Here is a 14,462-nt window from a genome sequence, read left to right on the forward strand (position 1 = left end):
GATAGCGAGCAGCCGGTGCTGTTTATTTTATGTTGTACAAGAGGCAGGCCGAGAGCGTCCCCACGCCCACGCTGTTGGGCGGTGTGCGTGAGGATGGCCGGTCCCGGGTGGGTGTGGATCCTGATGGCGCTGGGCGCGACCCCGGTGGAGGGCGAGCTGATCGTGGGTGAGTGGCGCTATATCACGCGATTAAACAGTCCCGTTGGTAGATAACGATGTGCTGATAAGAGTTAGAGAACTAACAGAGGGAATATTAATCATTTACAGAGTGAAAACAGAAGCTTGTCAGAGGGGACTGCTGTAGCACTGATCTGCATTTATCTGAGGTTTTAGTTAAAATCTCAAGGGGGTACTTGGGGCGCATCACTCAGGTTGAAGGGGTTCAGCTGACGAGAAATAGGTGGGGAGACCTTCCCGGTCTAGAGGCTACTGACTCCGGACGTGTTTCCGGAGGGCCGTGGAGTCACGGACGCGGGTGGGACGCAGGGGCGTGGCGCGCGTCCCCCCCACGGCAGCCACGCCAGAGCCGGCGCGCCCCCTGGTGGGCGAACGCGGTACTCGGTTGGTACCGCGGCTGCTTTTCACCGGTTTAAAACGCCGCAAACGGGGTGAAAACAAAACCACGACACGACACGAGGGTTGTGTGAGCTGCGGCAACATCGCGGAACGCGTGAGCGTGTTGGTACCGTGGCGGGATCGGAGGATCGTTTATGAGAGGAGGGGAAGAAATGAAGGAGGTCTGGCCAGCAGCCGTGTCCACCCTGCAGGTCCCAGCTGACAAACCCCACTGGAGCCCAGCAGGTGTGAGCCTGGCCAGTACCTGGAGGGGAGACTCCTGGGAAAGCTGAGGCTGCTGCTGGGAGAGGTGTGAGTGGGGCCAGCAGGGGGCGCTCACCCTGCGGTCTGTGTGGGTCCTCATGCCCCCCCGTATAGTGACGCCTAGTAAAAAGGCGCTGTTGGAGCTGAAGGCAACAGTTTGAGTCTCCTACAGCGGCGGTACTGCAACGTGTCCTACCGTGTCTCTACCCTTCCCTCTGGCGGCCGGCCGCGGTACTGCAGCACCCTGTCCTACCGTGTCTCTACCCTGCCCTCTGGCGGCCGGCCGCGGTACTGCAGCACCCTGTCCTACCGTGTCTCTGCCCTCTGGCGGCCGGCGGCGGAACTGCACTCCCTCTCTCTCGCTCCTCCCGCAGACCGCGGCGGTGTCTCCCTGGCTCACGGCGAGTCCTCGCGTTTCAGCTCCAGCCTGTGGCTGAAACCGGCCTTCTGCCTCTTCGAGGACTGGCTGGGCCAGGCGGAGGACAAGGCGGCGGCCGACCGGGAGACGGCCTTCGTGCAGGTGGAGGTGATGAGAGAAGGTGAGGAGGAGGAGGGGCTGATGAGGAATCTGTGGTTTCTGCGCTTAGTTATCACCGTCTACCGTATTAACCCCCCTCTCTCTCTCTCAGTGCAGTGTTAATGTACTGGAGTGTCCAGTCAGTGTGTCTGTATGAACCCCTCTCTCTCTCTCAGTGCAGTGTTAATGTACTGGAGTGTCCAGTCAGTGTGTCTGTATGAACCCCTCTCTCTCTCAGTGGAGTGTTAATGTACTGGAGTGTCCAGTCAGTGTGTCTGTATGAACCCCTCTCTCTCTCAGTGCAGTGTTCATGTACTGGAGTGTCCAGTCAGTGTGTCTGTATGAACCCCTCTCTCTCTCAGTGCAGTGTTCATGTACTGGAGTGTCCAGTCAGTGTGTCTGTATGAACCCCTCTCTCTCTCAGTGCAGTGTTCATGTACTGGAGTGTCCAGTCAGTGTGTCTGTATGAACCCCTCTCTCTCTCAGTGCAGTGTTCATGTACTGGAGTGTCCAGTCAGTGTGTCTGTATGAACCCCTCTCTCTCTCAGTGCAGTGTTCATGTACTGGAGTGTCCAGTCAGTGTGTCTGTATGAACCCCTCTCTCTCTCAGTGGAGTGTTAATGTACTGGAGTGTCCAGTCAGTGTGTCTGTATGAACCCCTCTCTCTCTCAGTGCAGTGTTCATGTACTGGAGTGTCCAGTCAGTGTGTCTGTATGAACCCCTCTCTCTCTCAGTGCAGTGTTCATGTACTGGAGTGTCCAGTCAGTGTGTGTGTATTAACCCCTCTCTCTCAGTGCAGTGTTCATGTACTGGAGTGTCCAGTCAGTGTGTCTGTATGAACCCCTCTCTCTCTCAGTGCAGTGTTCATGTACTGGAGTGTCCAGTCAGTGTGTCTGTATGAACCCCTCTCTCTCTCAGTGCAGTGTTAATGTACTGGAGTGTCCAGTCAGTGTGTGTCTGTATGAACCCCTCTCTCTCTCAGTGCAGTGTTAATGTACTGGAGTGTCCAGTCAGTGTGTGTCTGTATGAACCCCTCTCTCTTTCAGGTGAGGAAGATGTGATCTATAAGTGCTCCAGTGTCTATCCAATTCCCCAGTGTGATCCGCTGTTCTCCGAACCCGATTCGGTCAGGGATGCCCCCTACCGCCTGGGGCCCGAGCTGTCCTGCCTGAATGACACCTGCGGGACTGGGGTTCTGCCCGGACAGGGATACAGGTGACGGCCTGACCTCCTGCTCGGTGACGGTGTGTATGTTGGAGCTCGGTCAGTCGCTGTGGTCAAGACAGAGAGTCTGTGTCTTCACAGAGTGCGGTACGCGGTGTACAGCGAGGGAGACCTCATCGTGGCCACTAACTGGTCTCGGCCGCTGAGGACAAGAGGTAACACCGTGTCTGGACACTGAGGGTGGAGAGTGAAGTCCCTCTCATACTCTAGATTCACACCCCTCTGTAACGGTGTTCATTATGTATTTCACAAGACCTAGTGTCCATTAGGGTGATGGTACTGTATTTACTCTCTCAGTGCAGTAATGTACTGGAGTGTCCAGTCAGTGTGTCTGTATGAACCCCTCTCTCTCTCAGTGCAGTGTTAATGTACTGGAGTGTCCAGTCAGTGTGTGTGTATGAACCCCCCTCTCTCTCAGTGCAGTGTTAATGTACTGGAGTGCCCAGTCAGTGTGTCTGTATGAACCCCTCTCTCTCAGTGCAGTGTTAATGTACTGGAGTGTCCAGTCAGTGTGTCTGTATGAACCCCTCTCTCTCTCAGTGCAGTGTTAATGTACTGGAGTGTCCAGTCAGTGTGTCTGTATGAACCCCTCTCTCTCTCAGTGCAGTGTTAATGTACTGGAGTGTCCAGTCAGTGTGTCTGTATGAACCCCTCTCTCTCTCAGTGCAGTGTTAATGTACTGGAGTGTCCAGTCAGTGAATATATTAACCTCTCTCTATAAGGGAATCTGGAGTGTCTGTGTCTTTACACACTTCACAGGCTGTTATGAGAGAATTTGAAGTGTCTGAACCTTCTCACACTCTTCACAGGCTTTTATAAGGGTATCTGATGAAACTGTCACCTAATTCACATTTAATAAAATTCACAGAAAAAGTGCAATCAAATCGAAAGAGAAAATTATAAGTGGATTTCAAAACATGATTCTCAGGACTGAAAAGGGAAACATGACTCATACTGTAGATATACAAAGAGTCTGTATGAACCCCTCTCTCTCCCAGTGCAGTGTGAATGTACTGGAGTGTCCAGTCAGTGTGTCTGTATTAACCCCTCTCTCTCTCAGTGCAGTGTTAATGTACTGGAGTGTCCAGTCAGTGTCTGTATGAACCCCTCTCTCTCAGTGCAGTGTTCATGTACTGGAGTGTCCAGTCAGTGTGTCTGTATGAACCCCTCTCTCTCTCAGTGCAGTGTTAATGTACTGGAGTGTCCAGTCAGTGTGTCTGTATGAACCCCTCTCTCTCTCAGTGCAGTGTTAATGTACTGGAGTGTCCAGTCAGTGTGTCTGTATGAACCCCTCTCTCTCTCAGTGCAGTGTTAATGTACTGGAGTGTCCAGTCAGTGTGTCTGTATGAACCCCTCTCTCTCTCAGTGCAGTGTTAATGTACTGGAGTGTCCAGTCAGTGTGTCTGTATGAACCCCTCTCTCTCTCAGTGCAGTGTTAATGTACTGGAGTGTCCAGTCAGTGTGTCTGTATGAACCCCTCTCTCTCCCAGTGCAGTGTTAATGTACTGGAGTGTCCAGTCAGTGTGTCTGTATGAACCCCTCTCTCTCTCAGTGCAGTGTTAATGTACTGGAGTGTCCAGTCAGTGTGTCTGTATGAACCCCTCTCTCTCTCAGTGCAGTGTTAATGTACTGGAGTGTCCAGTCAGTGTGTCTGTATGAACCCCTCTCTCTCTCAGTGCAGTGTTCATGTACTGGAGTGTCCAGTCAGTGTGTCTGTATGAACCTCTCTCTCTCTCAGTGCAGTGTTAATGTACTGGAGTGTCCAGTCAGTGTGTCTGTATGAACCCCTCTCTCTCTCAGTGCAGTGGAGTGTCCAGTCAGTGTGTCTGTATGAACCCCTCTCTTTCTCTCCTCCCTCAGATAAGGAGCAGCTGATAGAATGGATCTCCCTGGACTTTGCCCACTCTGGCGGGATGGTCGTCATCACCGTCCTCCTCAGCTTGGCCATGCTCACCCTCGTCATCGTGCTGCCCCTGTCTGTGATGAAGGCGGGGTGAGAGCGCCCCCCTCCGCTTGCCGGCCAAGCCGCGCAACTGCAGCTCATGGCGACGGAGCCGACAGCCCGGAATTCATTTCAAATCTTGCAGAGTAACTTGTGAAGTCGGTGAGGGGGGGAACTGCCCAATTAAAAATTCCTTTACGGAAAGGCAGAGGTGGTTTGTAAGTCTCCGTTTCTGAGAGAGAGAGAATGTCGCTCTCCCGTCCTCGCAAATGTTTCTTAATTCAAAGGCTGCGCGCTGTGAGGGGCAAGAGCGCCCCCCCTCGGCTCAGGCCAGGAGGGTGAACTGCAGCTCAGGCGTCGCTGGGGACAGCGGGACTTGGTACAGGATGACGTCTGTATCGCCCGGCCAGTTTATAATCGATACTTTACGCGCGTTATGATGACTTAATGAAAACCATACCATTCTTCTCCCAAAACGAATGCTAAACGTAGTCAAATGGAAAAAGTTTTTTTAAGTTTTTGTTTACACTTGTATAGCCCCTGTCTGGACCCTCCACTCCGAGCTCTTTCCAGGTCATGGGGAATCCCACTACCCCCACCAGTGTGCAGCCCCACCTGGATGATGCTCCAGTCCTCTCACACACACCAGCTCTCAGTGGGAGGAGAGCAGAGGGATGGAGCCAGTTCAGAGAGGGGGGTTATTAGGAGGCCATGAGGGGTAAAGGCCAGGGGGGGAGTTTGGCCAGGACACTGGGGTAACACCCCTACTCTTGTCGAGAGACACCCTGGGATTGTTAATGACCACAGAGAGTCAGGACCTCGGTTTGACGTCTCATCTGAAGGACGGCGCCTGTTTACAGTCTAGTGTCCCCATCACTATACTGGGGCATGAGGACCCACACAGACTGCAGGGTAAGAGCGCCCCCTAGTGGCCCCAAGCAGATGTTTGTTGGTGAAGCATCTTGCTAAAGCGAAGTTTCTGACGAGTGTCCCTGTCCTGCTGATGCTGCAGGGTGCTTTTTGAATCTCTCCGTGTCGGGGCGAGGGCTCGGAGACGCCTCTGTGTGGTGAAAACCGTGTGCGTGAGTTGGAGGGGGGGCTCATCGACTGCCCCTCTTCCAGCCCGGGGGCTGCAACTGGACTGGGGTTCACTGCCCTCAGCGGGCGTGATGGGCGTCCGCTCTGAGTGTCCAGGCGCTCCGGATGGAGCCAGGTGCGATGTGGGCTGGACTGCTCCCCTAACGGGCAGGGTGCTTCTGCAGTAAGAGTGATGGGTCTCCCAAGGGCACCCCCATCGCCTTTATTGACCCCTCTTCCAGGCCAGCCTCGCCAAACTGTGCTGGGAGTCAACAGGCACAAGGTGGAGTCCATACGGGACAGGACACCAGTCCCACCAGTCCATCACAGGCCACACACTCGCCCCAGTCCCACGAGTCCATCACAGGACACACACACACACTTGCACCAGTTCAGCACAGGACACACACACTCGCACCAGTCCCACCAGTCCATCACAGGGCACACGCGCGCACACACACTTGCACCGGTCCATCACAGGACACACACACTCGCACCGGTCCCACCAGTCCATCACAGGACACACACACACACTCGCACCAGTCCATCACAGGACACACACACAGACACACACACAAATGGCCGACCCTGCGCTCTGACCCCCAGCTTCTCTCTCCCTGTCTGTGTGTCTCCTGGAGAGCAGGCTGGGGTCTGAGAGAAGACACATTCCTCATGCGAGACACTGTATCTGGACAATGGAGTGATCTTATTAGGGAAAGGAAATAGTTGGCTCAGGATCTGCGCCTGTGGCTGGGAGGTTGCCGGTTCGAATCCCGCGGCCCAGCAGAGGAATCCTACTCCGTTGGGGCCCCTGCGCGAGGCCCTTCACCCCAGCTGCTCCAGGGGCGCCGTATAAATGGCCGACCCTGCGCTCTGACCCCCAGCTTCTCTCTCCCTGTCTGTGTCTCCTGGAGAGCAGGCTGGGGTCTGAGAAAAGACACATTCCCCAGGCGAGACACTGTATCTGGACAACAGAGTGATCTGATCTCTCTAAGCCGGGCAGCTCTGCGCCCTGGGCGAGGGCTGAGCGACTCCCCCGGACCGACACAGCCCAGCAGCCTGCGGGCCGGCTGGTGGCGAGAGGTATCGGTCCGGTCGGTCCCGCCCGCCCCCTGCTAGAAGCGCAGGTCTGGTCCCGGACCTCCCCCGCGTGCCGGCGCGGAGTCACGAGTTGCGTCGCTCGCCGGGGGCGCTGGGCGTGGCGCGGCGCGACGTGACGTGGAGAGGCGAGGACAGGTGCGTGAGTACACAGCGGGTAGACCCACGAGCCCCACGAGCAGGACCTCCGTGTGCGCACTGCGGCTTCTCCGGTTTGGGGTCGTGCACACGAACCGGAGTTTGTGTGTGTGTGTGTGTGTCGCAACCCCCCCGACCTGCGAGACCGCAGCTGGGACCGTGGGAGTGCGCGCGAGCGAGAGCTCGGTCGCCTTGGTAGCGAGTCCTCCGTGGGAGAGACGAGCCGCTTTCAACAGGTGCGTGTCAACACCTGCGCAGGTGAGAGTGGGTAAGTCAGTAGTTGTTTTTAGTATTGGTACTATTATTATTAGCATTATACAAATAGTAGTAGTATTAATGCCTTCTATAGCAAACGAGAAAGACGGGAGAGAGACTTCTGACGTGGGAAATACGCAGGTGAAGATCAGACGAGTTACCTTCAGGCACAGAGATTAAGGCGTGCTCGGGCCGGATCTCGGCGGTGACCCTGATGTGGGTCGAGCACGACCTGATCGGGACGCGCCCGAACTCCGTTCCGTGATCAATCGATCAGTGACGCCCGAGACGAGAAGTCTTTTCGTTCGCGTCTCGGCCCGTGTCACTGAGGAAGACTCAGGCCGTACAGATCGACCCCCCCCGTGCTCTTCCTCGCCGCCGGGAGCAGCGCGGACACGTCGCCTGGGTCTGGGTCTGTCCGGGACCGGCGTGTCGTTATTAGCTGGGAGACCGCCTCAGTCTGCCCGTCCGGGCTCTTGTTGGTCACCACTCTGTGTTGGGTTGGAAAGCGAGGGACAGATGGACAATAATTTTGGATTTATAGGCCAGAGGAAGTGAGTGGGGCTAAATAGAGGTATATTGATGGATCAGTCCCATCGTCCAGTCAGTGTGTCTGTATGAACCCCTCTCTCTCTCAGTGCAGTGTTAATGTACTGGAGTGTCCAGTCAGTGTGTCTGTATGAACCCCTCTCTCTCTCAGTGCAGTGTTCATGTACTGGAGTGTCCAGTCAGTGTGTCTGTATGAACCCCTCTCTCTCTCAGTGCAGTGTTCATGTACTGGAGTGTCCAGTCAGTGTGTCTGTATTAACCCCTCTCTCTCAGTGCAGTGTTAATGTACTGGAGTGTCCAGTCAGTGTGTCTGTATTAACCCCTCTCTCTCTCAGTGCAGTGTTCATGTACTGGAGTGTCCAGTCAGTGTGTCTGTATTAACCCCTCTCTCTCTCAGTGCAGTGTTAATGTACTGGAGTGTCCAGTCAGTGTGTGTGTGTGAACCCCTCTCTCTCTCAGTGCAGTGTTAATGTACTGGAGTGTCCAGTCAGTGTGTGTGTATGAACCCCTCTCTCTCTCAGTGCAGTGTTAATGTACTGGAGTGTCCAGTCAGTGTGTCTGTATGAACCCCTCTCTCTCTCAGTGCAGTGTTAATGTACTGGAGTGTCCAGTCAGTGTGTCTGTATGAACCACTCTCTCTCTCAGTGCAGTGTTAGTGTACTGTAGAGTACTCAGCCTCAGTATTGTGTCTGTGGTGTTAGATAATTTGCCTGTATTTGCATTCCTTTCTCTCTTCCTCTGTCTCTTGACACACATGCAAATTTGACTTTTTCTCCATGACGCACACCAGCCCGAATGTTATGGCAAGTATAGCTAATGGTTTTGATAACCACAGGAGAAGTGGCAGCAGTTGTATTTGTGACAGTGTCCCTAATAACTGTCTCTGCTCCAACCACTGTAGCTGTTTCTACAGCTGTCCATCTGTCCAACCCTGTTCATCCAGTCCAGCGGAGTCTATCCCAGCAAGCAATGGGCACAAGGCAGGGTACACCCTGGACATGACACCAGCCAATCACAGGACACACACAGACACACACACACCAGGGCCAGTCCATCACAGGAAACACACACACTCACACCAGGGCCAGTCCATCACAGGACACACACACACAGACACACTCACACCAGGGCCAGTCCATCACAGGACACACACACACACCAGGGCCAGTCCATCACAGGACACACACACACACACACACACACACCAGAGCCAATTTTCCCAGAAGCCAACTAACCCACCAGCCTGCCTCCGGGCTGTGGGAGACCACCCACACAAGCCCAGAGAGAACGTGCAAACTCCACACGGACAGCACCCCAGGTCCGGAACTGACCCCCGGCGCCTCTCTGCCGCCCCCTGCAGGTCTCTGTCCCGCTGTCGGCGCCTTCCTGTGCTGGGATGGCCACGCCCGCTCTGATCCTGTCGGCCCTCCTGCTCTGCGTGACCTTTGACCCCGGGGATCCGAGCAACCGGCCCCGCCCGGGGTCGAGCGAGGGGGCGGCGCTGGGCAAGGGGTGCGAGGCGCAGGAGGAGGACCCCTGCCCCGAGCCGCAGGGGGCGCCAGCGGGCCAACCGGACGACACAGGTACTGCCCTCCCCCGAGACCACCTGAGAGTCTCTCGGTCTGAAGCGTCTTCTGCGCGATACTGCCTGTGTAAATGCTGTAGTATCACTTCTGCTGTCGGCAAGCGAGTCAGAATCATCTAGTGCACATACCTCCTCACAGCATTGCAGGGCATCAGTGTGCTTCTCCTGTACTGGAGTGTCCAGTCAGTGTGTCTGTATGAACCTCTCTCTCTCAGTGCAGTGTTAATGTACTGGAGTGTCCAGTCAGAGTGTCTGTATGAACCCCTCTCTCTCTCAGTGCAGTGTTAATGTACTGGAGTGTCCAGTCAGTGTGTCTGTATGAACCCCCCTCTCTCTCAGTGCAGTGTTCATGTACTGGAGTGTCCAGTCAGTGTGTCTGTATTAACCCCTCTCTCTCTCAGTGCAGTGTTAATGTACTGGAGTGTCCAGTCAGTGTGTCTGTATGAATCCCTCTCTCTCTCTCAGTGCAGTGTTAATGTGCTGGAGTGTCCAGTCAGTGTGTCTGTATTAACCCCTCTCTCTCTCAGTGCAGCGTTCATGTACTGCAGTGTGTTGGTAAATCAGAGTGTTGAACGTCACCTTACATGAGCCCATTCTTTAAAGCTACATCTGCACACATTCCCTGAGGCTGGCTGCACAGCTGACTGTCTTGTTGTATTAAACACAGCTGATCAGCTGGGCTACTTTAACCAGGTCCGAGCTGCAACTGGTTAAATCATGAAGTCATCTTTCGTGGGGATCGTGACCCGGGCTCATGTCCCATACGGGATCAAAGAGGCCCATTCAGAATGTGGTTGGAAGGGGAGAGATAAGGAAACCGCTCGGTGAGAGTTTCCTTCTGGACTGGGACAGCACAAGTTCCGGGTCATTTGAATGCTCTTGAATGCTCCAACTGTAGATTTCGCACGAGGGACTGTTTTTATACAGGATTTGTGGAAATGCTGATTTCCTGTTGCGGGTTATTCAGCAGGCTGAGAGAAATGCAGTGCTTGGCTAGACAAAGAGGTTCCCATGTGTTTTACAGAAATCTAGTCCTGAGTGTGTTCCTTTATGTAATAACTTATGGATGCCCTCTTGATCATTCCTGGGATCTGTGGTGTGAGCCTGGCCAGTACCTGGAGGGGAGACTCCTGGGAAAGCTGAGGCTGCTGCTGGGAGAGGTGTGAGTGGGGCCAGCAGGGGGCGCTCACCCTGCGGTCTGTGTGGGTCCTCATGCCCCAGTATAGTGACAGGGACACTAGACTGTAAACAGGCGCCGTCCTTCGGATGAGACGTCAAACCGAGGTCCTGACTCTCTGTGGTCATTAACAATCCCAGGGTGTCTCTCGACAAGAGTAGGGGTGTTACCCCAGTGTCCTGGCCAAATTTCCCATTGGCCCTCACCAATCATGGCCTCCTAATAACCCCCCTCTCTGAACTGGCTCCATCCCTCTGCTCTCCTCCCACTGAGAGCTGGTGTGTGTGAGAGGACTGGAGCATCATCCAGGTGGGGCTGCACACTGGTGGGGGTGGAGGGGATCCCCATTACCTGTAAAGCGCTTTGAGTGGAGTGTCCAGAAAAGCGCTATATAAGTGTAAGCAATTATTATTATTATTATTATTATTATTAACTGTACTGGGGCTGCTGGTACAGAAGGCAGGATCTCTGATACTCTTTTGAAGTCCGGTACCTGGTACTGACTCTCTCAATCCGTGCCGTTAAAGAAACGCAAAAAAACACACTCGACACTCGGTATTTCTTGACAGCAGGACCAGACGATTTGGGAGCTTTTATTATGGCGCCTGGCGTCGGCGTCGGTGCTGATAGGCGGCTGATATCGGTCCTCGAATCGATTTTAGTTTCCTCTGTGTGTTGGGGAGGCTCACCGCTCTGTCTTGGGGTGGTACAGTAATGAGAGAGCTTAATGAGGGGTGTTCTTGCCTTTTCCTGCGGCGTCCATTTAAATCGCCACAAACGCAAGCCGTGATAAATCAGGGGTGGGCCTTTTTAAACAGCGCTGTGGACAAGGTCATGGAAGAATGCGTTTTCAGTCTTCCCCCCTTTTCATGAGCTGTAAAACTGTCGGGAGACAGTGACGGCTCTTCGGCTCTCTTGAGGGTACAGACGGTGCTCTTCTCGGCGATGAATGGAGCAGATTAAAACACCTGCACACAGGTGTGGAAGCCCAGCTGTCTTTTGAGGCTGAATATTAGGTTTTCAGCTCAGCCTCGGCGAGGAAACGGGACATCTTTCGAAAGAAACGATCCAAAACAAATCGGAAAAACCGTGTTCCCGGCTCTCCTGGGATCTGTCTGGAGGGGTGAGGGGGGGGTGGTTCTCCAAGGATTTCCTGGGAAACGTCTGCAAACGGCAGACTCTAGGGAGCTGGACCAAAACAACATCATCCAGAGGCAGCTTCCATGAAGAGAGCACAAACAACAGCAGCAGTAGCAGCAGCAGGGCAGGGCGGAAAATCCGAATCCCGTGACGCTGAAGGATGTCTCCGATCGGATTGCTTTTGGATATTCCAGATTCAGTCTAGCCCCCCCCCCCCCTCCGGCATCCATGTCCTACGAGGACAAAGTGGAAACTGAGAGGCAGCGCAGATCGGGAGGCTCGCCTCTACACAAAGAAGTGTGGGAGGGTGGAACAGGTTTGGAGCACTCCAGCATGGAAGAGGCATGGGTGTGTGTGTGTGTGTGAGACTAAAGATGGATTAAGCATACTGCTTCTGTGGGTTTACAAGTCATTGACAGTTATGTCACTTTTTTTTTCTGTGTGACTGTAGATGGGCCGTCAGTGTGTGTGAGACAGCGTGTGACTCTGCACTGAGACGGGGCTGTGTGACTGTAGATGGGCCGTCAGTGTGTGTGAGACAGCGTGTGACTCTGCACTGAGACGGGGCTGTGTGACTGTAGATGGGCCGTCAGTGTGTGAGAGAGACAGCGTGTGACTCTGCACTGAGACGGGGCTGTGTGACTGTAGATGGGCCGTCAGTGTGTGTGAGAGAGACAGCGTGTGACTCTGCACTGAGACGGGGCTGTGTGACTGTAGATGGGCCGTCAGTGTGTGTGTGAGAGACAGCGTGTGACTCTGCACTGAGACGGGGCTGTGTTACTGTAGATGGGCCGTCAGTGTGTGTGAGACAGCGTGTGACTCTGCACTGAGACGGGGCTGTGTGACTGTAGATGGGCCGTCAGTGTGTGTGAGACAGCGTGTGACTCTGCACTGAGACGGGGCTGTGTGACTGTAGATGGGCCGTCAGTGTGTGTGAGAGAGACAGCGTGTGACTCTGCACTGAGACGGGGCTGTGTTACTGTAAATGGGCCGTCAGTGTGTGTGAGACAGCGTCTGACTCTGCACTGAGACGGGGCTGTGTGACTGTAGATGGGCCGTCAGTGTGTGAGAGAGAGACAGCGTGTGACTCTGCACTGAGACGGGGCTGTGTTACTGTAGATGGGCCGTCAGTGTGTGTGAGACAGCGTGTGACTCTGCACTGAGACGGGGCTGTGTGACTGTAGATGGGCCGTCAGTGTGTGTGAGACAGCGTGTGACTCTGCACTGAGACGGGGCTGTGTGACTGTAGATGGGCCGTCAGTGTGTGTGAGAGAGACAGCGTGTGACTCTGCACTGAGACGGGGCTGTGTTACTGTAGATGGGCCGTCAGTGTGTGTGAGACAGCGTGTGACTCTGCACTGAGACGGGGCTGTGTGACTGTAGATGGGCCGTCAGTGTGTGAGAGAGAGACAGCGTGTGACTCTGCACTGAGACGGGGCTGTGTGACTGTAGATGGGCCGTCAGTGTGTGTGAGACAGCGTGTGACTCTGCACTGAGACGGGGCTGTGTGACTGTAGATGGGCCGTCAGTGTGTGTGTGTGAGACAGCGTGTGACTCTGCGCTGAGACGGGGCTGTGTTACTGTAGATGGGCCGTCAGTGTGTGTGAGAGAGACAGCGTGTGACTCTGCACTGAGACGGGGCTGTGTGACTGTAGATGGGCCGTCAGTGTGTGAGAGAGAGACAGCGTGTGACTCTGCACTGAGACGGGGCTGTGTGACTGTAGATGGGCCGTCAGTGTGTGAGAGAGAGACAGCGTGTGACTCTGCACTGAGACGGGGCTGTGTGACTGTAGATGGGCCGTCAGTGTGTGTGTGAGACAGCGTGTGACTCTGCACTGAGACGGGGCTGTGTGACTGTAGATGGGCCGTCAGTGTGTGTGAGACAGCGTGTGACTCTGCACTGAGACGGGGCTGTGTTACTGTAGATGGGCCGTCAGTGTGTGTGAGACAGCGTGTGACTCTGCACTGAGACGGGGCTGTGTTACTGTAGATGGGCCGTCAGTGTGTGTGAGACAGCGTGTGACTCTGCACTGAGACGGGGCTGTGTTACTGTAGATGGGCCGTCAGTGTGTGAGAGAGAGACAGCGTGTGACTCTGCACTGAGACGGGGCTGTGTGACTGTAGATGGGCCGTCAGTGTGTGTGAGACAGCGTGTGACTCTGCACTGAGACGGGGCTGTGTGACTGTAGATGGGCCATCAGTGTGTGAGAGAGACAGCGTGTGACTCTGCACTGAGACGGGGCTGTGTGACTGTAGATGGGCCGTCAGTGTGTGTGAGACAGCGTGTGACTCTGCACTGAGACGGGGCTGTGTGACTGTAGATGGGCCGTCAGTGTGTGTGAGACAGCGTGTGACTCTGCACTGAGACGGGGCTGTGTGACTGTAGATGGGCCGTCAGTGTGTGTGAGACAGCGTGTGACTCTGCACTGAGACGGGGCTGTGTGACTGTAGATGGGCCGTCAGTGTGTGTGAGACAGCGTGTGACTCTGCACTGAGACGGGGCTGTGTGACTGTAGATGGGCCGTCAGTGTGTGTGTGAGAGACAGCGTGTGACTCTGCACTGAGACGGGGCTGTGTGACTGTAGATGGGCCGTCAGTGTGTGAGAGAGACAGCGTGTGACTCTGCACTGAGACGGGGCTGTGTGACTGTAGATGGGCCATCAGTGTGTGTGAGAGAGACAGCGTGTGACTCTGCACTGAGACGGGGCTGTGTGACTGTAGATGGGCCGTCAGTGTGTGTGTGAGACAGCGTGTGACTCTGCACTGAGACGGGGCTGTGTGACTGTAGATGGGCCGTCAGTGTGTGTGAGACAGCGTGTGACTCTGCACTGAGACGGGGCTGTGTGACTGTAGATGGGCCGTCAGTGTGTGTGAGAGAGACAGCGTGTGACTCTGCACTGAGACGGGGCTGTGTGACTGTAGATGGGCCGTCAGTGTGTGT

At 54.9% G+C, this 14,462-nt stretch overlaps 1 protein-coding gene across 1 annotated transcript; it reads left to right on the top strand.

Moving 5' to 3' along the window:
* The first annotated feature begins 12 nt into the window (after nucleotides 1–12).
* LOC138240733 (uncharacterized) lies at nucleotides 13–4,710 on the top strand. Its single transcript, XM_069191942.1, has 5 exons — nucleotides 13–166; nucleotides 1,194–1,358; nucleotides 2,383–2,551; nucleotides 2,642–2,715; nucleotides 4,421–4,710. Exons 1-5 carry the CDS (start codon nucleotides 94–96, stop codon nucleotides 4,555–4,557), a joined length of 618 nt encoding a protein of 205 aa, XP_069048043.1. The 5' UTR covers nucleotides 13–93; the 3' UTR covers nucleotides 4,558–4,710.
* Nucleotides 4,711–14,462: the final 9,752 nt, after the last annotated feature.

This window comes from Lepisosteus oculatus, chromosome 7 (assembly GCF_040954835.1).
Source record: "Lepisosteus oculatus isolate fLepOcu1 chromosome 7, fLepOcu1.hap2, whole genome shotgun sequence".
Lineage (NCBI taxonomy): Eukaryota > Metazoa > Chordata > Actinopteri > Semionotiformes > Lepisosteidae > Lepisosteus > Lepisosteus oculatus.